Source organism: Schistocerca cancellata, chromosome 1, assembly GCF_023864275.1.
Source record: "Schistocerca cancellata isolate TAMUIC-IGC-003103 chromosome 1, iqSchCanc2.1, whole genome shotgun sequence".
Lineage (NCBI taxonomy): Eukaryota > Metazoa > Arthropoda > Insecta > Orthoptera > Acrididae > Schistocerca > Schistocerca cancellata.
This window is the reverse complement of record NC_064626.1, coordinates 364,471,543-364,498,424: the sequence shown is the minus strand read 5'-3', so window position 1 is coordinate 364,498,424 and position 26,882 is coordinate 364,471,543. Positions and strand designations below refer to the sequence as shown.

Sequence of the window (26,882 nt, the reverse complement as noted above, 5' to 3'; positions counted from 1 at the left end):
AAAATGCGCAGAGTAAATGCAAGAAAATATTTTTATTCTCACTATTGTGAAATATAGATTCATTATTGTCTGAAAGTGACTTGTTCTCTATTTTAGTGTGCTAATCTACTATAAACAAAGTGCAAAACCTACTGCAGTCCCAACATAACATATTTTACCAAATATTGTGATATCAGAAATTTGTGATAAATCTATTATTACTGAATTTCAGCCATTTACAATGTATTCTGGGAATGCATCAACTGAAAGTATTCTGAGCCTGGAAAAATCAATATGTTACTTTGAAGTTGTGGGTGAAATACAAGCAGTGGAAACAGTAAAAGTAATCGCAATTACTATATAGTTGAGGCATGGAGAGTTAGACAGGTAGCTGCTACATGTCAGATCAACATCTTTGCACTAGTGTGTGTGTGTGTGTGTGTTTTAATGTATTACTTTAAATCAAGGAAATTGTTCAAAAAATTATCTATGTGCTGTCCTACCACTCAGGGCCCCAACTACACTGTGAGTGAAACGGAGCTGGGAAGATTTTTATGTAGCATCCACAATGAGGTTGTTATGGATTGCATAATAGCTCCGATGAAGACAGAATGGAAACATAATTGGTGATCTCTTATTCGTATGTGCCTCTTCAGCACTTGCCTTAAGCAATTCAAGGAAACCATAGAAACCTAAGAATGGACACTAGGAGAGGGATTTGAACTTCCACTTCGCAAATGTCAGTCTAGACATCAACCAATGCGTTGCCTGACTTGGTTACACTGTGAGTAGTTACCTTTACTCATTCCATTGTTAAATTCTGAAAGAAAAAGTATTTTGTAAGGTATAAAGAAGAATGTAACTACAATTATGATAATTTTTTTGCAGCTTTTATTCCTGCAAACACACAATTATGATATCATACATTATATTATATTATTATTTATAAAAGCATCTTCCTTTGCATTAAAAATGAAAATAAAAAGATATGGGTGCTTGGCTTGTGGATCACTTTTCTTAAAAAGGCCTTTGACACAAATGTTGCAAACCAATTGTGCAATATCCAAGCACAGGGCATTTTAGTTTCTATGCAGTATTTCATCCAGAAAAATTCTTGAACATCAATCCTTCAATTATAGTTAAACAGTTTAACATTTATATAAAAGTGGGAACAGTGATACTACTACTAGGCACAATTACAAGCAAATGAAATGTACCACCTTTCCAGAGAATTGTCAGTTAACACTAAGGAAAAGTTGCAGATATCAGAAGAAAATATTGCTTGCAATTAATCAATCTAATACCAACAATTGAAAGCCATTTGAAAATAATACTGTTGTAATGTTCCTCACATTTTTGACGAAATAAATGTCACTGTAACATTCCACATCAATGTGCTACTTGCTCATGGAAACAAAAAAATGAAAGATAACACAAATTGAGCATGTTTTGTGTGTTAACACATTTAACAGACATGACATCTTCATCAGATTTAATTATCTGCACTTTTGATAATTCTGCTTGTCAATTTCCAACCATTTGGTCAGCGGCACAGCGAACATAACTGGTGCCCAGGGCATGACACTTTGTTGCTCCCCAAACCCCCGGCACCCCGGACACAACACTTTATTCGTGCCCCCACCACCACCATCTCCTCCTCCTCAGCACCCGGTGCAAATACTACACTTTGTTGGTGCCAACCCCTCCTCCCCTCCAGAAACACATATTGTAATATAATATATAATAATTATTATATTTTCCAGAAAATATTTTTTGTCTTGGATACCATTTGGCACCCCAGCACAAGTGGCACCTGAGGCGTGATAGACTCCCTGGCCTCCCTCGCTATGCCACTGTGTTTGGTATTACATTATTTCATGGTAGACTCATATTGAAAGTATTCTCTCTCACTGTATGCACTAATTTTTTGAAGGAAAGAGTTGTCCATAGTTTCTGTTTCAAATTAAGCCACTGTGGAAGCTCAGCAAATATTTTAGTGAGAAAATATGATGGAATGGATCCACCTGACACAACCAAAATCAGTTTCAGTCACAGGGGAAAAAATATCTTTGCAAATTGTATGTCAGATAATGTTCATACTTTAAGGACATAAATTAGTCTCAGAAGGTATGAGTAGCGTAGAGCATGAAAGATATGCTACAAGATAAAAAAAAAGACTTCAACGAAATGTTTTAGTTACTCACATTCAAATTCTGAGAAAAAGAAAAAACAGTAATGGGGTTTAATAAATGAAGAAGATCAGATGAGAGGTTAACTGAAATTGTAGTCAGATTAGTACACCTTGAACTATATATTAAAGCCATGTTTTCCCATACATTAGTGCTCTCTCACACTTACTTTTGCACAGGTGACTGTGGCAGCTACAAAAGCCAATCAAAGGATTAAAGCTACTGTAATTGCAGAGCATCAATAATGTAAACATTATTTCATCATTTATTATTTATTTTGTTTTTCATCAGAAAACTGAAGTAAGAATCCAAATCTACTTCTGAAAAAAATAAATAAATAAAACAAAGTTGTAAGAAAAACAGCCTCTCTTGTCATAATTGTATTCGGCTCTTTTCCAACAGACACAATACGACTTACAGGTATCACATTTGAAAGGTGGTCCCTGGAAATGTTCTGTCTTCATGTGGCTATAATAATCTTTGTTAAGATGACACACAAAGCCACAGAGGCCACATTTATATGACATTTCGCGGGCATGGACTGCAGCCATATGTTGCTCCAGCTGAGATATATCACTAGTTGTAAATGTGCATAGATGGCACAACTTCAGCTTTCCTGTAACAGGAAGGAAATATTTGCATTTATTACATAAACTCTAGTGCATACTACTTCTTGCTAAAGTAATTCCTGCATTTCTCAGAGCTAAGTTTCACATATTGTACTTCACGATGTATCCATTGGTGCATTCTTTCAGATACATTAGTAATGGTTCCACAATATACATTTCAGAAATTTGTTCAAGAGCATTGTACAAGGAGAAAAATCATTTTTGGTGACTTAAAATAACACCACATGTTTATTTTTGGTAAAAGCTTTATTTTTTTTTTGGGGGGGGGGGGGGAATTTTGGGAAACAAACTCAAGTATATCTATATGCAGCTATTGCCTATGTCCGTCAAATGTGGCTGTTTCGTGTGTGTATTTGTACCAAACAAACACCATTCCTTTGGCAATATTTCTTCACTTCTGCATCAGGATAGAGAAAAAATCTACTCACCAAGCAGTGGCAGAAAAATATGCACATAAAAGGTATTACATATGCAAGCCAGTGTCTCCTTCTTCTGGTAGAAGGGTTGAAGGGGAAGGAAGAGGGGTGAAAGAAAAGGACTGGAGGAATTTAGGAAAAGTGATAGAGTTCAGAAAAGTCATTCCGGACCCAAGTCAGGGAAGACTTACCTGACAGGATGAGAAGGAAAAACTGATTGTTGGGGACTGCACCAGATGAAATTTGAAAATATGAAAGCTTAAAGGTGAACTAAAGGATAATACTCATGACAGAGATTACTGCTTGAAACATCATGCATGATTTAATAAGAGTGAAAACCTAAGTGCATTGTATCTAGTAGAGGTGGGAGGGTGATGGTGAAAAATAGACAGATCAGAAAATGATGTAGAAAACTAAAACAAAGTGAAGAATGGAATAGTTACTATGAAGAAATGCTGAGACCAAAGAAATTAACATAAAGTAATGCCAGACGAGAAACAAGGGCATGTTGTAGCAACAGTTTCCACATGCGGAGCTCTGAGAAACTGGTGTCTGGGGGAAGAATCCAGATTGCCTGTTTGGTGAAACAGGCACCAAGATCATGACTGTCATATTGTAGTGGATCATATGCAACAGGATATTGTGTGTTGTCAGTATTGACCCTCTGTCTATGGCCGTTCATCCTGACATAACTGGGTGGTAGTCATGCCGATATGTAAAAGGCTGAACAGTCCTTGTATAACAGCTGGTATATGACACGTGTTGTTTCTCAGGTGGCTCTCCCTCTGATAGTAAATGTTTCACCAGTTAAAGGGCTGGTATAGGTCGTGGTAGAAGATTGTATAGGGCAAGTTTTGCAGTGGGCACAGTCACAGGGGTAAGAGCCATAGGGTAGGAAGATGGGTGCAGAAAGAGCATAGGGCTGACAAAAATATTGTGGAGATTGGGAGGGTGACAAAAAGCTATTCTAAGTATGATGGGCAAAATCTCAGACAGAATGGACCTCATTTCAGGGCATGATTTTAGGAAGTCAAGGCTTGTCAAAGTAGCTGATTAATACATTCAAGACCAGGATAATACTGGGTGACAATTGATGTAATCCTAAGTTGTTTAGTTGTTTTTTGGAGGGATCAGCAATACCTCACCAAAGGCCAGCTCCACACTTCCGTCCACATTAAACCTGCTAACAAACAACAGTACTTACATTTTGACAGTTTCCATCCTTTCCATGTGAAATGTTCCCTCCCACTCAGCCTTGGTATTTGATGAAAACGTATTTATTGAGATGCAGTCTCTTTACAGTAATACACCACCATTCTCACCTCAGCCTTCACTTGGCATATTTACCACACCAGCCTAGTTCAAAAGCAGATTTTCCTGGCCATTACATCCAATCCTGGTACTTCTGATCCCTCCAAAAAACAACTTAGGACTACACCACTTGTCACCCAATATTATTCTGTCCTTGAATGTATTAACCAGTTATTTCAACAAGGTAATGACTTCCTAAAATCATGCCCTGAAATGAGGTCCATTCTACTACGATTTTGCCAACCCCACCCAGAATAGCTTTTTGTCACCCTAGCAATCTCCGCAATATCCTTGGCAGACCCTACACTCCTTCTGGAACCATCTCCCTACCATATAGCTCCTATCCCTGTGACCATTGCTGCTGCACGACCTCCCCAGTGCACCCTCCTACCACAATCTATACTAGCCCTGTAACTGACAAAACACATACTATCAAAGGAAGAACCACTTGTAAAATGAAATGTGTCATATATACCAGCTGTTACACAAACACTGTTCAGCCTTTTACATACTGGCATGACTACCACTCAGTTATCAGTCAGGATGAATGGCCATAGACAGCAGGTCTATATTGATAACACACAGTATCCTGTTGCAGATCATGCACTACAACATGAAAGTTGTGACCTTTGTGACTGTGTGAATGAATTGTGGTGTCACCGCCAGACACCACACTTGCTAGGTGGTAGCCTTTAAATTGGCCGTGGTCCAGTAGTATACTTCGGACCGGCGTGTCGCCACTATCAGTGATTGCAGACCGAGCGCCGCCACACGGCAGGTCTAGAGAGACTTCCTAGCACTTGCCCCAGTTGTACAACCGACTTTGCTAGCGATGGTTCACTGACAAAATACGCTCTGATTTGCCGAGACGATAGTTTAGCATAGCCTTCAGCTACGTCATTTGCTACGACCTAGCAAGGCGCCATATTAAGTTACTATTGATATTGTGAATCATGTACAGTCAAGAACGACGTTCATCATTAATGGATTAAAGTTAAGTATTCCACCAGCTACGTCCGTTTTTCTAAATTCTAATTTCCTTCTCCTGTTCCAGATCTCACGCCAGCCTGCGTGAGCTAAAACGCGTGCCTTTCGGCCTCCTCTAGTAACATGGTGTTAGCTCTCCTGCCAACCACAACATTGGCGATGAGGCAAAACCGCATTCTTCTCTAAACTGCCCTGATTTACTTGCGTAATGGCTTCGCCACAATCTCCAGATGTACTGTCCAAATTTTATCGCTTACGGAATCAGCAGACGCAGGCATTACTGGATGCCCTTGGACAGCTCGTCCAGGGTCAACATGCAATGCAAAACGATGCGGCAGCCGCCGCTCCACTGCTAACGCAGCCACAACACGCTGTTGCACCAACTTTTCGACCTTTTGATGCTGCACTGGAAAGCTGGACGGAGTGGTCATGCCAATTTGGATTCCATCTCGCCGCCTACAGAATTCAAGGTAATGAGCGGCAGCCTTATCTCTTATCATCGGTCAGCATACAAACGTACCGTGTGATAGTCAAATTATTTCCCCAACACGACATAGCAACTCTGTCCTACGAAGAAATTTTGTCTGCATTAGATGCATATTTCAAAGGATCAGTCAATGTAGTTGTGAAAAGGTATACCTTCTTTCGTACAAAACGTACGGCTGGTCAGACTAATCGGGAGTGGGTTGCAACCTTGCAAGGCCTTACTAGGGATTGTGCTTTTGAGTGTCAATGTGGACTCCCTTATTCAGATATTATGGTACGTGATGCAATTGCACAGAACGTTTCTGATGCTCGTATAAGGGAACAGATTTTGAAACTAGTCAATCCCTCCCTTCAACAAGTGATGGACATATTGGATTGGCAGGACACACTTGACATTGCTCAGGAATCATTTGAAACTTCGCCACCCGTGTGTCAGGTTAACCGGCCCGCTGGGCGAGCTGCACGGAACAGTAAACAGTCCTCGCAGCCGGCCGCACCACTGCCGCCAGGCTCTCAGCCACGTGTGCCGTGCCGGCAAGCAAATGTAGTGCTCAAATCCTGCCCGCGGTGCGCTACTAGACATTCGCGTGAGAATTGCCCGTCACGCCATGCTATTTGCTTTTCTTGTAATAAAAAAGGACATGTTCAGAGTGTTTGCCAGAAAAAGCTCAGATCGGAAACTCACAACCATTCCACGCCCTTTGCTTCGCGCTGGATTCGAACTAAGGATACTCAGGCTCGTGAAACTCCGCCCATGGAAATTCATGTGGTTCACTCCACTCCGCTCAGTGCCACTCTCTCTAACAGTGACTGTGTTCGTCCCACAAATAGTGTGCGTCGACATCGCCGGAAATCCCATCAAGTTGCAAGTGATTATGTACCAGTGTCAGTTCACATTGCATGAGACAGTCGCTCTTGTTGTCAGCAGGACAATAAACTTTTTGTGGACTTTGACATTAACGGCAAAGTGATACCATTCCAGCTCGATACCGGGGCTGCAGTTTCACTGATCAATCATGACACTTACAAACTGCTGGGCACACCTACGTTGCGTGCCGCAAATGTTAAGTTAACTACCTATTCAGGTCACGAGCTCCCTGTGCTAGGACAGTGCAGCCTTCTTGCAACATACAAAGGACAAACAAAACTTGTGTCATTTTACGTCCTTCGTTCTCCTTCTGCAGTGAACTTGTTTGGTTTCGATTTATTTCAGTTGTTTAACTTGCCTACAGTAAATCAGGTCCTATCAGTGAACCAGACTGTGCCTTCAGACAGTGTTTCTCGTCTATGTGAAGAATTTGCAGACATTTTTGCACCGGGCCTCGGTTGCGCTAAGAACTATAAAGCACATTTGGAACTGAAAGTAAATGCGCAACCAAAATTTTTCAGAGCACGCAATGTTCCCCACGCATTGCGTGATGAGGTCACAAAAACATTACATGATTTGGAATCACAAGGTGTAATTGAACGTGTGCAGGCTCCTCTCTTGGCATCACCCTTAGTAATTTTGCCAAAACCTTCCAGAAAATTGAGACTTTGTGTGGACTTCAAGGCAACAGTGAATCCACAACTAGTGATTGCAACTTTTCCTTTACCCTGCCTGGAAGATCTTTTTGACAAACTGTGCCCGGGTAAATATTTTTTGAAGTTGGACCTAGCAGATGCGTACTTGCAAATACCAGTGGATGAAGAATCCCAGCACGTTTTGGTGGTTAACACGCATCTTGGGTTGTATCAATTCAAACGACTGCCATTCGGGTGTGCATCCACCCCTGCATTGTTTCAGCAATATCTACAAACTGATTGTGCGTCGGTCCCTACTGCAGCAAACTATCTGGACGATATTGTGATCTCCGGAAAGACGGAAGAAGAACATTTAGCCAATCTCAGAACATTATTTCAGGTCTTACGACAAAATGGTCTTCGCTTGCGGAAGGACAAATGTGCGTTTTTGATCGTGACTTGCCATACCTGGGTCATGTACTCAATGCCCAAGGCATACATCCCAGTCCCGAGCACCTCCGTGCCATACAAGACTTGGCTTCGCTGCAGAATTTGAAGCAGCTACAGGGTGTGCTGGGAAAAATCTACTATTATCACTGATATGTTCCACACACCTCTTACATTTCAGCTCCGCTTCATTGCTTACGCCGTAAAGGTGTTCCGTTCATCTGGACGACAGAATGCGAACGAGCCTTTCGGCAGTTGAAATCAGCGTTGCTTTCCAATACTTGCCTTATGCCATTTGATCCCCAGAAGCCCCTTTTGTTGATGGTGGATGCATCGGATTTCGCGATCGGTGCTGTGCTTGCGCACAAAGATGGATCGCACGATTGCCCTATTGCCTTTGCATCCAAATTGCTCTCGACTGCGCAAAGAAAATATTCACAGATCGAGAAAGAAGCATTGGCTCTCGTATTTGGTGTTACAAAGTTTCATGACTTCTTGTATGGTTGTCATTTTATCATAATCACAGACCACAAATCTTTGACATCGCTTTTTCATCTGAACAAGCCTGTACCTCCACGTACAGCGCAGAAATTGATTCGCTGGTCTATTTTCCTCTCGCAGTACCGCTACGATATCTTGTATTGGTCCACTGCTAAGCACGGAAACGCCAATGCGTTGTCCCGTTTGCCTGTTGCTGAGGATAGACCATTCGATTCCTCCGAACTTGCTTGCATGTTCATTGATGTGGAAACCGGTGACGTAGTTGAATCGTTTCCGATTGATTTTCGTCGTGTAGCTACGGCCACAGCTGCCGACCCTGTCCTTGCTACCATTCTGCGTTTTGTTGCTACGCAATGGCCCTTGTCAAAGTCACGGATCGGGGACCCGTGGGTTCACCGATTTTTTGCTCATAAGGAGAGACTTCTTGTTCAACGTGGTGTTTTGCTGTTGCGTTCTGATAATGATCAGTCCAGAGTCGTGGTCCCACATTTGTTACAGTCCTCTGTCTTACGGCTTCTCCACCAAGGACATTGGGGTATAGTGAGAATGAAACAAGTTGCTTGTCAGCACTGTACTTGGTTTGGAATCGATGCCGCGATTACAAAAATGTGCTCTTCTTGCATGGTGTGTGCCGAACAACAATCAGCACCACTGCGGAAATTCTTTGCATGGCCAAAAGCCACTTCCCCTTGGCAATGCTTACACATCGATTTTGCTGGTCCATTCTGGAATGCTCGATGGTTGGTTGTGGTAGATTCATTCAGTAATTTTCCTTTTGTTGTCCGGATGTCTTCCACGACATCATCGGCCACCATCCAAGCGTTATCTGCTATCTTTTGCATTGAAGGTCTTCCACAGACTATTGTTTCCAACAGTGGCCCACAATTCACGTCTGCAGAATTTCAGTCATTCTGCAAGGCCAATGGTATTCAACATCTGATGTCTGCGCCGTTTTCGCCACAGTGAAACGGTGCCGTTGAACGATTGGTCAGGACTTTCAAGTCAAAGATGTTGAAGTTGAGAGAGTCGCATTCTCGGGAGGACGCGTTATTGCTCTTTTTGTCCTCGTACCGCTCTCAGCCCCGAGATGGTCGCTCGCCGGCTGAATTGCTCCACGGTCACCATCATCGAACCTTGATGTCTTTGCTACATCCGCCGCATCAGGTTCCTGTGCAGCGGCAGACACCTGCTTTTGCTCCAGGCGACGTTGTCTACTATCACCACTATAGGGGTTCACGGCGTTGGCTTGAAGGGCACATTCTTCGCTGCCTCGGCCACGCTATGGATCTGGTTTTGGGGGCCTCTGGTGAGGTGCGTCGGCATCTCAATCAGCTGCGCCTCTGTCATCACACGGGATCTGCCGCTCCCCATCTGCTTTCAGCGATGGTGCTGTCTGGTCAGCACCCTGGGGACCCATCTACTGGCTCGCCTTAGCCCCAGGTGTTACCAATGCTGCCTTCCCTTTTGCCCCATGGTGACGCGCCGCCGCCGCCGTCTGTTCTCCCGCCGGCGATGCCCGCAGTGGACGCTTCACTGCAGCCGCCGGGCGCCTCCCTGGGTCACGGGCCGCCGATCGCTTCCCGGGACCAGTTGTCCTCAGACATGGAACTCTTGTCCGTTCCGGACCATGTGTCATCTTCGTCCGTCAGGTGCCCCGGCCCGATGGAGGTCAACCCTTCGGCCACTCCTGTCTCTCTACGGGCGTATACACTGCATACTGGCGTGCACCCTGGAGCAGGTTTTCAGGTGTTTCCTAGCTCCCCGCGGTCCGAATGGCAGGGTGCAGGTGGCACAGCCTCGCCTGTTGTTAGGCTCCCCATCTCGTCGCATACGTCAACATGGGGTCCTCCCCACGCCGGGAGGAAGCCTTATACCACAGCCGTACGCCGATTTGCGGGGGAGGAATGTGGTGTCACCACCAGACACCACACTTGCTAGGTGGTAGCCTTTAAATCGGCCGCGGTCCGGTAGTATACGTCGGACCCACGTGTCGCCACTATCAGTGATTGCAGACCAAGCGCCGCCACACGACAGGTCTAGAGAGACTTCCCAGCACTCGCCCCAGTTGTACAACCAATTTTGCTAGCGATGGTTCACTGACAAAATACACTCTCTTTTGCCAAGATGATAGTTTAGCATAGCCTTCAGCTATGTCATTTGCTACGACCTAGAAAGGCGCCATATTCAGTTACTATTGATTTTGTGAATCATGTACCGTCAAGAGCGATGTTCATCATTAATGGATTAAAGTTAAGTATTCCACCAGCTACGTCTGTTTTTCTAAATTCTAATTTCCTTGTCCTGTTCCAGACCTCACGCCAGCCTGCGTGAGCTAAAACGCGTGCCTTTCGGCCTCCTCTAGTAACACGGTGTTGGCTCTCCTGCCAACCACAACATGAATGGTGTGCGTTTCTCTTTTTCTGATGAAGGCTATGGCCAAAAGCTCAAGTGTAAGTGCCTTTTAAATTTGTCTGTCTGCAACTTAGCATGTCACCTTTACAGCAAATAGCAATCTATCTTTTCCTACATTTTTTATATTCTTACGTGGAGTTTCCATAGTTTGCTTTAGTGTAACTATTAAATTTTCTGAGGGCAATTGGTGCTGGAAAACTGTGCTTTGCATGTGCAGTTGGTTGGGGATGCACAGTGAACCCATACAATGAATGACAGTCAAGTAGCAACTATGGCTGAGTTGAGGTTATCATTTGTGGAATTCAAGGCTGTATTTATGTTATACTGGAAGTATGACAAAAATCATGAAGTACAAAGGCAGTGACAGAAAAGTTTGGAAAACAGCCACCTGCATGATGAACGATTGCCTGTATACAAGATAAGTTCGAACTGACAGAGCTGTTGGAAATATGGAGTAGACAGGATCCAGTTGATCACAAACCAACACATGTCTGAAAATCAACAGCATGTACAAACTTAAAAAAATGTGTGCCACTGTACTGTCTATAACAATATTTATTTGCAACCAGTTTTGGTTTTTAACCATCTTCATGGCAGGAATAACATGACAGATATGTTATGTGTCACATATGTCTTGAGATAAAGTTAACAAGAAATACAGGGACTGCCACTAAGATCAAAATACATCAGATTAATCAATTTTAACAAATGTGACCAAACAAAATTAACAAGAGGACTGTGTGGAACACTCAATATTATCAGTGTGACCATTTGGATCATGTATGAAGACACTGACAACCACAACATAAGAAGTGTGAGAAAGTGGGACAATGAGAGTGGGATTGTAGAAGTAAAGAACATAGTGGAACAGGATGGAGTGCAAATAATCAAGAATTTAAACAATAACAAGAGGTCCACCCCTGACGAGCTGTGCTTCCAGGAAAATTTAATGTTACATAAATAATGTATGTACAGGTGGAATGTTGCTTGAGTGGCATGGTAGGTGATAGAGGACATAGATTTTAGTTAGACACATGTGTTCATGTGCCTGTGGCAAGTCTGGATGTCATAGGAAAGAGGGACTTAAACTATCCACAGCAAAGCTTATGTGTGGTGGCAGAGAACAATGTACAATCGCTAGGTACATCACAGTTCCGGGAAAATATCAAAGTTTTGCTCCATATAGGTGAAGGGTACTGCACAATCTATGGTTAAATCTCGTGTACAAGCATGATGCTAAAACTGACATTGGGCAACACTTGGTGGAACTCAGGGGAACATTTCCCCAAATGGAACAAACTGTTGCCAATGACATACCACCTCATGGTTTCTCTCTTTATGAAAGATAAACCAAAGGGTGCAAGATGATTAAGAATCAATTCAGGTGCTAAAGTGCTGCAAGATATAGGGAAATTACATTGGGTGAATGTGGGCACAGAATTACCTGTAAATGTGTGGTGGAACCCTGGAAGAAAAAGATGAGCTAGATAAGGACAGTGTTTTGTGCACAGAGGTATTGTACACATACAGATGTGAGTTTGTCTACAGGATTACTGGTCACCAGTTCAGATGTTCTAGATGAAGATGATCTAGACAGGATGTGTTTGGAACCTAGCAATGAGCAAGCCACCAGTGTAACTGCATCAGTGACACAACACAGGATCCTATCTGGGGATTAATCACTTATGTACCTTAAGCCATATAGAATGCCTCACCATGTACACCCAGTACTGGAGGAATTCATTAACTGACAATTTTGTGAGGGCATGACTGAGGAAAGTACCAATCAGTGGCATGCACCTGTGGTGACAGTACCCATTTCATCTTCATCTACATCCTCTTCCATTTCCATAATATTGTCCTCAAGTACATCGCTCTTGTATAGAACCTCTATATACTCCTTCCACCTTTCTGCTTTACCCTCTTTGCTTAGAACTGGGTTTCCATCTGAGCTCTTGATATTCATACAAGTGGTTCTCTTATCTCCAAAGGTCTCTTTAATTTTCCTGTAGGCAGTATCTATCTTACCCCTAGTGAGATAAGCCTCTACATCCTTACATTTGTCCTCTAGCCATCCCTGCTTAGCCATTTTGCACTACCTGTCGATCTCATTTTTGAGACCTTTGTATTCCTTTTTGCCTGCTTCATTTACTGCATTTTTATATTTTCTCCTTTCAGCAATTAAATTCAATATTTCTTCTGTTACCCAGGGATTTGTACTAGCCCTCGTCTTTTTAACTACTTGATCCTCTGCTGCCTTCACTACTTCATCCCTCAAAGCTACCCATTCTTCTACTACTGTATTTCTTTCCCCCATTCCTGTCAATTGTTCCCTTATGCTCTCCCTGAAACTCTGTACAACCTCTGGTTCTTTCAGTTTATCCAGGTCCCATCTCCTTAAATACCCACCTTTTTGCAGTTTCTTCAGTTTTAATCGACAGGTCATAACCAATAGATTGTGGTCAGAGTCCAGATCTGCCCCTGGAAATGTCTTACAATTTAAAATCTGGTTCCTAAATCTCTGTCTTACCATTACATAATCTATCTGATACCTTTTAGTATCTCCAGGGTTCTTCCATGTATACAACCTTCTATCATGATTCTTAAACCAAGTGTTACCTATGCAAAATTCTACCAGGCGGCTTCCTCTTTCATTTCTTAGCCCTAATCCATATTCACCTACTACGTTTCCTTCTCTCCCTTTTCCTACACTCGAATTCCAGTCACCCATGACTATTAAATTTTCGTCTCCCTTTACTATCTGAATAATTTCTTTTATTTCATCATATATTTCTTCAATTTCTTCATCATCTGCAGAGCTAGTTGGCATATAAACTTGTACTACTGTAGTAGGTGTGGGCTTCGTATCTATCTTGGCCACAATAATGCGTTCACTATGCTATTTGTAGTAACTTACCCACATTCCTATTTTCCTATTCATTATTAAACCTACTCCTGCATTACCCCTATTTGACTTTGTGTTTATAACCCTGTAGTCACCTGACCAGAAGTCTTGTTCCTCCTGCCACCGAACTTCACTAATTCCCACTATATTTAACTTTAACCTATCCATTTCCCTTTTTAAATTTTCTAACCTACCTGCTCGATTAAGGGATCTGACATTCCACGCTCTGATCCGTAGAACGCCAGTTTTCTTTCTCCTGATAACGACATCCTCTTGAGTAGTCCCCGCCCGGAGATCCGAATGGGGGACTTTTTTACCTCCGGAATATTTTACCCAATCATACAGTAAAGCTGCATGCCATCGGGAAAAATTACAGCCATAGTTTCCCCTTGCTTTCAGCCGTTCGCAGTACCAGCACAGCAAGACCGTTTTGGTTATTGTTACAAGGCCAGATCAGTCAAACATCCAGACTGTTGCCCTTGCAACTACTGAAATGGCTGCTGCCCCTCTTCAGGAACCACACGTTTGTCTGGCCTCTCAACAGATACCCCTCCGTTGTGGTTGTACATACGGTACGGCTACCTGTATCGCTGAGACACGCAAGCCTCCCCACCAACGGCAAGGTTCATGGTTCATGGGGGGGGGGGGGGCCTCCTGTACTTATTAATGTCATATCGTCAGCATATAGTATGTTCTTACACGGTATGTAATTCGAGAAGTCATTAACATAGACAATGAACAGAAAAGGTCCAAGAACAGAGCCTTGGGGTATTCCTCTTTCTATAGGGAGTATTTCTGACCTCTGCTTATTTGCATATACAAGTTGTAACCTATTGCTTAGATAAGATTTGAATAGATGGAGTGTATCATCTTCAATGCCATAGTATTTTAACTTTTTGATGAGTATGTCATGTGACACTGAGTCAAATGTTTTACTTAAGTCAATAAGTGTTCCAGACATTGATACCCTTTTTTCATACCCTTCATAAACATTGCTCACCAAAACTTCTACTGCTTTTACAGTTGATAGGTGTGACCTGAAGCCAAGCTGTTGTTCATTTAAAATTTTGTTGGTTTCAAAATACCTGTATATCTGCTTATGCACACAATTTTCTACTAACTTGGATATGATTGGTACTATTGAAATGGGTCTGTAGTTATTTGGGAGGTTTCTTTCACCTTTTTTATACACAGGCAATGTAACTGTGAGCTTAAGACAGTCGGAGAATATACCTTCATCAAGTACTCTGTTTGATAGTGAGAGAAGTGGCATTTTAATTTCTTTTGCTATACATTTTATGATGAAATTACTGAGTCCGTAATAGTCTTCTGTTTTGGAATTACTTAATTTGTTTATTGACTTATGAATATCATTTAATGTGATTTGGGTCCAAGTGAACTTCTCACTTCTTGTCTGTTTTGCACAAGTGAGCAATGCTTCTGCTTCAGAGGCAGAGTTAACGGGTAGGGTGGTGACGATATTTACAAAATATTCATTCAGAATATTGCAGTCAATAGGGATACTCCTTTCTTTATTGGTATAGTTAATTTCCCTTTTAATGACAGTCAAGGCAGCTTTACATTTATTTTTAGAATTTAAAATATATTCATCATTCGCACAGCACTTAGCATTTTTTATTTCTAATCTGTAAAGGTTTCTCATTTTAGTGTAATTTTCCTTGTCCCTGTCACTGTTATGAGATTTGTCTTTCATAATCATCAGTAGTATTCTGAGTTTCTTAAGTTGTGGGGTGTACCACTTGTTAGTATTTTGTTGCTTATGAGTAATATTACTCTGGTACCTTTTGGTTACCAAGGGGCATGTCATTTCTACTATATGCTTGATCTCTATCAGGAAAATGGAAAAACATTTATTAATCGTTTTTTTGTTATCCGTTACATGAGTCCTTCTTTTAACTGGTTTATCATTTCGTTTACATTGGATTCACCTAGAATTCTATATGTCACTCCTTTCTCTGCAGAACTGAAGGCTGACTTTTCTATTTGAAGTCATAGCCCTGCGTGATCTGATATTCCTAATTCTATTTCTGTGAGATATTAAGCTTGATATATATGGTGTGAAATATTTTATTTTGAGGCAATCTCACAACATGTTAAATCTACAGTGTAATTTTGTGTAGCATAGCAGTCTCTTTCCTCTTAATTCACTAACTTCGGCTTTCATTAGGATTTCACATAAACTCTTTTCTCTTGTTAGATTTATGGTCTCCAGTTTTATAGTTCTTGGGCTTTTTTTAGTATTATTTCTGTGTTTTAGGACTTCGTGCCTCAATCTGTACAAAAGGAACTTTTATATGATTACTTTGTTGTATGTCTGTATGTCAGTCTGACTATTTAGAACCCATTTTGTCAGGAATGGGTAGATGTATTAAGTTCAAATTTATGCCATACATTAAGGTCTGTCCGTGGTTGTCTGGCAATGAAAAAAATTCAAGCTACTAAGTAAATACAATGAAAAGATTGATGCATTTATGGCACAGATTTTGATACTGGCAAAACACTCATCAAAACCTATAGGGCACTTCCCATTGACGTAGATTCATGAAATTTGCCAAGAACCAAGGTTGCAGGTTGGAAGTAAAGTAATAAACTCTGAATATTGTTAAATTATAATTATATCATGTAAAATATCTCTTTGCCATTAGAACATACATTGCATTCATGATCTGTCAAAAGCATAATAGATGAACATTACTGCATGCAAACATAAAATAAAAGTTATAGTCAAAGTTTTATTAAATGTTATATGTCTACATGTATAACTGAAGCCCCCTGCTTGGTTCTTTCTGTAAGTTCAGGCTAGTCTGAGGAATTACTTCAAGATTTTGATAAGTTCTTGGAAATCCTGAGACCGACATATTGCCAATATCAATGTCGATAACAGGCAAAAATCATTGAGATCCTTGATTCCCAGAATGGATGAACTACAAGTTTGCACATAACCCCCAGTGTGCGAGTCCTATGCACAATTGGCTAATTTTTTCTGCCTCAATCTTATCAGTTATGATTTTCAGCTATTTCTTATTTCTTTTTTCTCAATTACTACTGCTTGTCATTCTTAAACATTCCTCTTCTTATTACGCTAAGTCTCATAAAATTTTAGCTTTACGTTGATCAAATTTTTGCTCTTTGAAAGTCATATATCTTCTTTTCTCTCAATCCATGTGTTATTAGGTACCATCCTAACAAGCAAATCTTCAAAACTAAGAAAGGGGTTCAGTAATACACTTCATATGAATGTAATCAATCTGTACTGATACAGATTTACTTTTTGTGGTATGATCTAAGCTAGGAATTTCCCTAAGTGATTGTGACAGCTTTAATTTACAGTAATAGCTACAACATTGGAGTCACAATGTATACCATAAATAACCATAAAATAAAAAAGTAGCTGTGCCAATGTTAATTCGTAACACCTGCACTGGATACAGCCTCTGTCATTAGATGTATGAAGGTGCTGTAACAGCATTGTTGTTATGCTTAGAGGGTATTAATATTACAACAATCATGTCAGAGTTAAAAAATAACTGTTGAAGTCTGACAAAATAAAAGTTTGTTTCAGAGCAGTTATTGTAAAGTTTCTTTTCACCATGCACAGAGTTAGACCAATCAAAATTCATAGTGGCAATTTAATAATGAAAAGTCTGACGCAAAAGCCCCACATGAATGAAGATTCATTCACATACTATAATGATAAACAATGTATATTATCACAATCACAGGGTCATAAAACTATAGACAGCATGTATCAAAGGGGAAAATTCATTTCAAAAAGTTATAAAATTACAAGTAGCTGAATCGCTGACCAGTACATACCTTCAGGTGGTGAAATTCTTTCTACTGTCAATAAATGCATAAAAATAAATAACTATCCTAGTTCTTGGAATTGTTATTCCTTTCTTAGAAAGGAAAGAATTATAGTTTGGGGGAGGTTAGAAAAGAGAGGCAGCAGGTCACTCATACCCAGATCAAGAGAGAACCACCTATTTTGAAGATGAGGGGACACAACTCTTTAACAGTTAGGACTGTGGTGGGTATTTCAAGGTCTGTACATTAATAAATGTTACTTCCTTCCTGCAACCATGCATTTTAATCTAGTAATACTGGTTTTCGTTTTTCCTCTGTAATTACAGGACAAGTCTCTACATTGATAAATGTTACTTTATTCCTGCAACCATGCATTTTACTCTAGTAATACTGATTTTCACTTTTTTCTATGTAATTACAGGACAAGTCAAGTACATCACAGTTTCCCACAGAGAGCAAGCAATACATGAAAACAGTTTGGCCAAAACTCACCTCTCTTTTGTTTTTTGTGATGGAGGCAGAATCTCTTGTGACAAGTGCTTATTGCATTCTTGAAAGCAGTGATACGAGATGTAGGGTTAGCTGAACGTAGCAGTTTGTGTTTGTTCCGCCAGTGCATCCTTCGCTTTTTAGCTGTAACAGATTAATGCACTTTCAAATGGGTTTTACTTCTTAAAAATATACTATACATAATAAGTTTCTTGAACAATCTCCTGCAGAATTTTTCAAATTACGTGCTTTCTTTAGAATGAAATGTCTCCTGCATGGCTTGATGCACCAAAATCTTTTTAACCAGATCCAATTCACATTCTTATTTATGATGTACTTGTGTATCTTCAGTGTCCTGTCTTCACTAAAACATGACTTGAAACAATGTTTCATTCCCTCAAGTCATTGCACATTATGTACTTTCTTTGCTCTATTTCATACCTTTCCTCTAACAAATAAATTATTTAAAACTCTTAAATGCTGAAAATTCAGTGTTACAGATTATCATAAGATAAAAGAAGTCACCAAAACAGTTAAATTAGATGGTGGTATGTCAGAAGACAAGGTAATGTAATAATATTGTATCTTCAGACTCGATAATGAAAGCAAAATGCGAGTTAATTTTATTCTAAATATTTTTTCACAGAATCCATATTTAGCCAAATGACAATTAAATAAATATTTCATATATTATTATAATTTTTTCTATGCACAGAATCATGTATGCCTGTCTTCTGTGTATGCCTGTCTTCAGTGCTATGTTTTATTAACTTTACTTAAAAACTGCAATAAAACATACTCAAAATCAACATAAATTTCTCAGAAATACTCTCCATTTTTTAATGGCAGAAGTAATCTCAGAGAAACTTATGCAAGGGAATGTCTATAGTAAGTTTAATTATTTTGAGACAACATTTGCTACTACCTGTCCTCTGCCAGTGTCCAGTGCTACAATTACATCATACTAACTTTATCTTAGTATGATAACTGTAATTTTTTATTTTATTTTAATGCTTTGATGGGAAATCATTATAAAATCTGTAAATCTAGAATTTATCTCACAACTGTTTATTTCAGATTGTATAACGTGCCAATAATTGGAAGTGCATTGTTTACCTAGTAATCTACAATTGAGCAGTGTATTTCAAGAGTATAATATAATAGAACCAGCTGCATCACTACACAACATATCTCCTGAATGATTTTTATTTACATTTGTCAGTTTGGATGTTCCACCTGGCAGTGCTAAAAGTCCATTGGCATAACTGTTCTTCCACCTCCAATGCAAACAGTACAAAATGGAAATAGTAAAATAAATAGAGGAAGTGATATAATTTCTGTATGCAATAAGGCCATCTTAAAATGTATGGGATAGCAGGCATGCTTCAATAATACTTCACAATTGTCACTGAAGCAAGTGGTCTCATCTAGTGATGAAAGAACTTCCTTTCAACAGTGTACATCGCATGTCACAAATATAAATGCTACCAATGAAGTAAAGCCAATTGACTAACCTGGTGCCAAATACACCAACAGCTTGGTGAGCAAATGACAGACTATGGAAAGCCTTTTTAGGACATCACCTGCCAATGGGCCTCACTCAAATGAGTACACTTGGCCTCAAATTAATTTTACATTCCCATAACTGAGAGTGGAAGGTAACATGAAGTGTGGATGTTTCCCACATTGTATTTTGAATGTAGTACCAGGAAAGTACTTGAAAAATCTGAACATTATAATATTCTGTAAAGAAATTCCATTAAAAATTATTATTTTCATTGTTTGTTAATCAGTAAGAATGGTCTAAATTGTTAAGTAACATCCAACATTTAATCAGAACTATTCTGAGAGTCAGAATAATAGGCAAGACATTACAAAGACAAAATACCAAATTATACATATTAATGCTCCACTATAAATGTTTGTTGTAACACAATAAACTGATAATCAACTGTCTTAAAACAAAGTACAATTACATTAATTTTTTTTAGTTTACAATAATTAATATTTTATTAAATCATTCATATGTCCCATTTTCTGTGTCCGTGAGCCAAAATTACCAAGAGCATGTTTGTAAAGTGGTAGTTCCTGGAGAAATCTCATGGTGAGTAGCTGTTTACTCCAACAGAGAGAATAGTAAAAAATTGTTTGAATTGAAAATATGAAATTTTTCCAATGCAAGATGCTGTAATCAGTTTTCTGCAACTGATGGACAGCAAAGTAAAAAATGCAATTAATGGTTGATGTATACAAATGGATTTGATTCTCTAGATGATAATGAGAATCTGATCACATGGTCTATTAGTTCCTCAAATGTTGAAGGACCAGCAATAAGAGCTTTTGATATGAATTACAAAACAGCTGCTAAATCAGATAATTGCACTAATTTATATCATTTGAGCTTGCCAAGTTAATCAACAAACATGTTTAACACCTACGTAATGGCAAGTTATACTGTGAAACACTGAAACTTATTAGCTGACAAATTTCATGAACAAATTGCCTGACGACGAGGCTGTGACTGCTGTGAAAAAAGATTTCAGTTGTGTCTCCAATTTTTGTTCTTTTTTTTCATCCATCAAGAGAGATTTCATCAGCATCTGGAAATTCACTGCTCTTAATTTGCAGAGAAGCTATATTACAAAACTGTCACATGGCATGCCATCAGCATTACAGAGATGTGATGCCATAAAAATATCAGAAAGTCACTATCATATTCATCTATAAAAATAGTGAACTGCAATAATTATTGAAAGGCAAACTTAATCCCAAATTTTGCACAACTGTATGACTACATTCTAAAGGGCAGTGAAGGCAGAACAGAAATTATAAGAACAAAGTTGATTTAGATCACAGCAATTATTTATAGATAAAATAATTACTTAAAGAAATCATATAGAAATAATATACAATTAAGTCTTTGTGAATTTCCAAATATATTTGCGTGACTTTGTGACTACATTCTAAAGGGCAGTGAAGGGAGAACAGAAATTATAAGAAAAAAATTGATTTAGGCCATGGAAATTATGTATAGACAGAATAATTACTTTAAGAAATCATGCAGCCAAACTCATACCCAACCATTACATCTTTGTGAATTTCCAAAAAGCACGTAACACAGTCAGTTATGGCCCAGTACGTGAAACAGTGGGCTAATAAATATTGAAGTGACAGTTGTAGAACAATTTTATATATGCGATGTTAGCACAGTAAAGATATAGACTGAAATTTCTTTGGTATTTGGCTTCTCTGAGGAACTGAAAAAAAGCTTCTGTTATAGCATCTATTCTCTTGAAGACATGTTTAGAACAAGCCCTTACGGTCTCGATGATGATGATGATGATGTTTGGTTTGTGGGGCGCTCAACAGCGTGGTTATCAGCGCCCGTACAATTACCCAATCTTTGCTCAGTCCAATTGCGCCACTTTCCTGGATGATGATGAAATGATGAGGACAACACAAACACCCAGTCATCTCGAGGCAGGTGAAAATCCCTGACCCCGCCGGGAATCGAACCCGGGACCCTGTGCTCGGTAAGCGAGAACGCTACCGCGAGACCACGAGCGGCGGACCTACGGTCTCGAGAAGAAAATGCAATGTACATGAGATATTGGCAGGAGATTGTAATTTGTGCACTCTCCTTTTTGCTAATAACCAAATAATTATAGCTGAAGACATGGACAATGTAAGTTATATGATCTTAATGTTAAAAGAAGTATGAAACATTTCACCTTATAATCAAGGAGGGAAAAATGGGCAATTGGGCCCACCCATACTACACAATATCCTTGTCCATCCCTACTCCATTCCTACACTCAGTCTCTAGCCTCATGGCTCATATCCCTGCAACAGACCCTAATGCAAGAGATCTGTCCAATACATCCTCCCACTACCATGTACCCCAGTCCTATCATTGGCATCTCCTACCCCATCAAAGGCAGGGAAACCTGTGGAAATAGCCATGCGACCTACAATCTTAGATGCAACCACTGTGCTGCATTGTATGCGGGCATGACTACTAAAAAGGTGTCTGTCCACTCGAATGGTCACTGCTAAACTATGGCCAAGAGACAGCTGGACCATCCAGTTGCTGAACATGCCACCTATCACAATGTGCTTCATATTAATGGCTGCTTTACAACCCGTGCCATTCCTGTTCTTCACACCAACACCAATTTTTCTGAATTTCATATGCAGGAACTGTCCTTACAACACATCCTTCATTCCTGTAAACCCCCCAGCCTCCTGTCCTCAACCTTCACAAGTCCCTGTCCTCCACCTGCCTATCCCCTTCCCTACTGCCAGTACAGTGCACACAAGCCTTCTATCCTGCTGATTCACCTGCAAATCCTTTCCTCTTCTGTACTTTTCCCCCCTTCTTTCCGCGTGCTCCCCCAAAGCACACCCTACCAATGCTACAACTGTCTCCACTATATCTCTGCACCCTCCCATTGACATCACCAATATCTTCCCCCACCCCCACCCGAATACCCCTCCCCTCCCCATCACATACCTCCTTCTTACCCCCACCACCCACTCCAGAAGATTCCTGCTCATGTATGATGCAGTCACAGTCAGGCCATGGCATGTGTAGACAGTAGCCACGTGTGTGTGTGTGTGTGTGTGTGTGTGTGTGTGTGTGTGTGTGTGTGTGGTGTTGTTGTTGTTGTATCAATACCTGAGATTCCCATTTCTGAGGAAGGAGTTTGTATGAACACTTACATATTTCTTGTATTCTTTGCAACTGTGCCTGTCTGTGACCCAATGCTACCTCTATGTGGTGAGTAGCAATCTACTCCTTCATTGTCATAGTTATTCATCCTGGACTTTCGATTATTAAATCAAAGCTCAGTCAGCATCGTAGAAAAATGTGAAAGATTTATGGTACACCCATAGGAGTAATGTATGCCACATCTTAGACGAGTATGTGTCTTCCAAGATAGAGGATGAGGTCCAATAGCAAAGTTAGGAACATACTATGGAAGGAGACAAAGCATGAGAGTCAAATGAAGCCAACCCACTGCTGACAAACAAGGCCAGGATGAACAGGATGAAGCAAAAACAAGCATAAAGACACCTGTATGAGAATCATTCAATGCCTGTAAAACTGACAAATTGTAAAAAATTCTACTAAGTTTTTGTTTCAGATTAAATCAATGGATCCAGTGTATCCATCAAATCAATTCTTGACTCTACCAGTATCAATCATTCATTTATTCATTCAGTCACACATCATGTTTCATGTATCCAATAATGAAAGAGCCTTGAAGGGTGTGGAATGAATTAAGACATTAACAAGCACAAACAGCTACTGCAGGCTACTTCTATAAAGTATACTGATAACAAAATTATGACTAGTGCTAATCTATCCATACTAGTAATAACAGAAATTACTTTATACCTGTTTATGTACATTAGGAGAACAACAGTTACAGCATACAATCAAATGAAAACTAAAATACTTGATTCCAAATTCCAGAGTTGCTACAGTGAAAAAGATAAGACCTTCGATTCCCCTTCTGAACACTTTATGGATACGAAATAACACTTACAGAGACATGTAATTGTTGAAGCAAAAAGCAACTCAGTTGTTCAAGAAAAGGAAGTTCATTAGGTGTGATGGCATAGATTTTTGAAGCAATGGAGCCTCACTAGCAAATGGAAAAATTTTCTAATAAACTTGCTTTAATAGTTACAGTTTCTTTTAGCCTAGTGGAGGTTACTTTCCAGTCAGTTCTTGTATATTTCATTTTGTGAAAGGTAGTGGTGAATTATGAATCAGTGTTTTGTAATATCTGTTATTTAATTTGGTTGGCTTTTCATTTATGTTGGCGAGTAAATACATGATAGGGACGGCGAAGACAGTAGGCTTAATTTTTTCCAGAACCTTGCCTGCCGATGAGTGCCTTTCTTCTGTAAGATAACAGGGGATAATATGGAGCTCTTTCAAGTAGTTCATAATTTAAATTTAAAGCACAGCAGCAGAGATAATATGCTGGGCAAAATAGACTGGAAAATACTTGTTTTGTGTTTTGATGTGCGTTGCAGTTCCGTTGCAAAGTGTTTTGGTTTTCTTTTAATTGCAACAAATTATAAAAGTGTGGTGATAAATGTGTAAAATTATATACTTTATTTAGATTTAAGTATTTAAATATTATAAATTATTGTAAACAAATTGTGGCCATGTTTAGCGATTATTTTGACTACTGTGGTGTCATGTGACCCGACTCAGGACTGTGGATATGAGCGGGAAAATCAGGGTCTTTGTTGGTTGTCCGTTATGGTGGCAAATTGGGAGCGGCAAAGTGCCATGAGTGCAAGCATGGATGCCAGTGTATGTGAAGCAACAACGTGAAAGTGTGTAGGTGTGAGACAAAGAGTCTGCAAATCGCACCGATTATTATTTGTACAGATCGAATTTATTTGTGAATGTAAAAACACATGGCCACAAAGTTAAAGTGTTTCTTTGAATAAATAAGTTTCAATCTGAACGTGTATAGTTCATTTCACTGCTGTTCAAAAGCTAGCCAATATATGACTCAATAGTAGGGGCACAAATGCAACCGTTCACTACCAACCCCCTTTGCAGATGAGCCATGTGAAAAAATAGGTAGTGAACGAGCCCGAGTCTAGTTGCAATTGGGGGGCTCGTCCGGGATAGGACTTTCTTCTCTATTCCACAGTATTTTGGAATCAGGTGTCCGTCTGATGTTTAGGCTTTTGAACAGTCAGTGGGGGGGCTCTGAGCTAAATCGGTGCATTAGCAGTAGCGGAGTGTTTGTGCTGGACAAGATACGCGCTGCCTCTTGGTTACGCCGATATAAGGCCACCACGATTGTGAGGCAGTCATTTATACAGCCTGATGAGTCGACCATGTGTTGCCGCAGGTAAAACCGCAGTTTGTGCCGTGTCCACGTGTTGCCACGGGTAAAACAGTCGTCCATGCCGTGACCACGTGTTGCTGCGGGAAAAAACCGTCGTCCGTGCCACGTCCATGTGTTGCTATGGGTAAAGCACTCGAAGCTGTATCCACGTGCTGCCGATGATCAACACCGTCGTCCATGCCACTGAACAATATGACTACATGCTGCCAAGGGCCCACGCAATGTGTTCTCGCTCCTGATCAAGTTTGCTGCGTGTCCATGCCGCCGATTACAATTCATTGCATAGCTGTGCTTCGGAGCTCACTGCAGATCTCGCATCACACGAGGATATAAAAGATAAGTACAGCCAGCAGCTACATTGCAAAATTGTGCCCTTTCATTAGCCGTGGCCAATGAGATGCGTGAATCTCAAAGTGAAGGCGAATCAGTGGATGATAGGAGTAACTGTAGTAGCCCTAGCATGCCAAAAGAAATAGGCTGGATACCAGGAAGTGACCGGAGTACATTTTTTGTAAAACTTACTAGTAAATTAGGAGAAATAGACTCAAAAATAGGGAATATAAAAACTGCAATAGTTGGAGAAATGGATTCGAAAATAGGGGATATGGAATTGAGGCTTAGTGGTAAAATAAAGACAGTGAGTGAAAAATTTGATCAGCTAGATCTCAGATTCACTCAAATTACAGATAAAGTCGAAAGCACAGTTAAAATTGTCGAGGGAATTATTGAGAGAGTTGATGAGGTTGAAAGAGAACTAGTAGCCAAGGTAGACACTGTGCAAAGTAATCTTGTGGGGCAGATTCAGGTACAGGAATAGAAATGCACATTCCTTCAAAAACAAACAGAGGCAGACATTGAATCCATTAAGATAGGAGTGCTGGATTGCCATAAGGGGATTACTGACAATAACAAGGAATTAGAAGGGGAAATAAATGTCTTGAGGGAAACAGTTAATACTGTGGCAGCAGGGAATGGAAATTTATTGTTAGGATATCCTATGGGGCATGGATTTCAGTCAAAACCTTTTAGTGGGGAGAATAAATACCATGCTGTTGACTTTCTAGCTGCTTGTAAGGATAACTTTGTGACAGGGATGAGGGAGCAGTCAAAAATTAAATATGTTAAGAGGCAGTTGGAATGGAGAGCTCAAACCTGGACAAACCAAAATGATGATAAATTTTGTGATTTTAAAGCCTCTGAAGGCCTGTTCTTGAGCAAATACTGGGGCCAGGCAAAACAGTTAAGATTGCAAAACGATTTTTTGAATGGACCCAGTTACAAGAGTGGAAAGGAAAGTATGAGAGAGTTCTGTGTTAGAGAACTGAATAAATTAAATCATCTGGATAGGCCACTGGGTGTATTAACAGAAATATCTACACTAAAGAGAAGATTACCAGAGCATTTGCAATTGGATTTGATTCACAGTGCAACAGATTCAGTGGAAGAATTTCTTAATTTTGTGGATAATATGGACAGGGCATTGTGTTACAGACCTAAATACATGGAACAGAGGGAGAGTGGAAGGTATCATGAAAGGGGAAACAGTATTAATTATGAGTACAGTAATAATCATAACAGGTGGAGAGAAGATAGAAGTGATCAGAATAATCAGGATAGAGATTGGAGAAGCAGGCCACAAAGATATAACAGAAATTTTGGGGGGAGAAGAGACAATTTTGATCAGATGAGGAGTGATAGAGAAGGTATGAGAATAGGAATGCCAGATGCAAATAGACAGGGTAGGCAATCAAAAAACTAATTGATGCCTCACTTAAGGTCCGCAGGGGGACTGGTAATTATGTGAACAGGGCCAGACAAGGACCTGATGGGATGAGTAATAATGTCAGCAAGGAAAATAGGGAAATTGGGATGTGTCATATGGATGCTGTCTTAGGAAATGGAAATCTATGGGGGGG

General features: G+C 40.1%; 1 protein-coding gene across 2 annotated transcripts in view; it reads right to left on the bottom strand.

The window, feature by feature from the left end:
- The window catches only part of LOC126174640 (myoneurin-like), a 136,941-nt gene that overhangs the window by 49,582 nt on the left and 60,477 nt on the right, over window positions 1-26,882 (bottom strand). For both annotated transcript variants that reach the window (XM_049921050.1, XM_049921051.1), the window contains exons 5-6: window positions 18,086-18,226; window positions 2,587-2,784 (exon numbers count right to left, since the gene is read on the bottom strand). In XM_049921050.1, coding sequence (XP_049777007.1) covers window positions 2,587-2,784; window positions 18,086-18,226 — 339 coding nt within the window. The remainder of the gene's footprint in view (window positions 1-2,586; window positions 2,785-18,085; window positions 18,227-26,882) is intronic.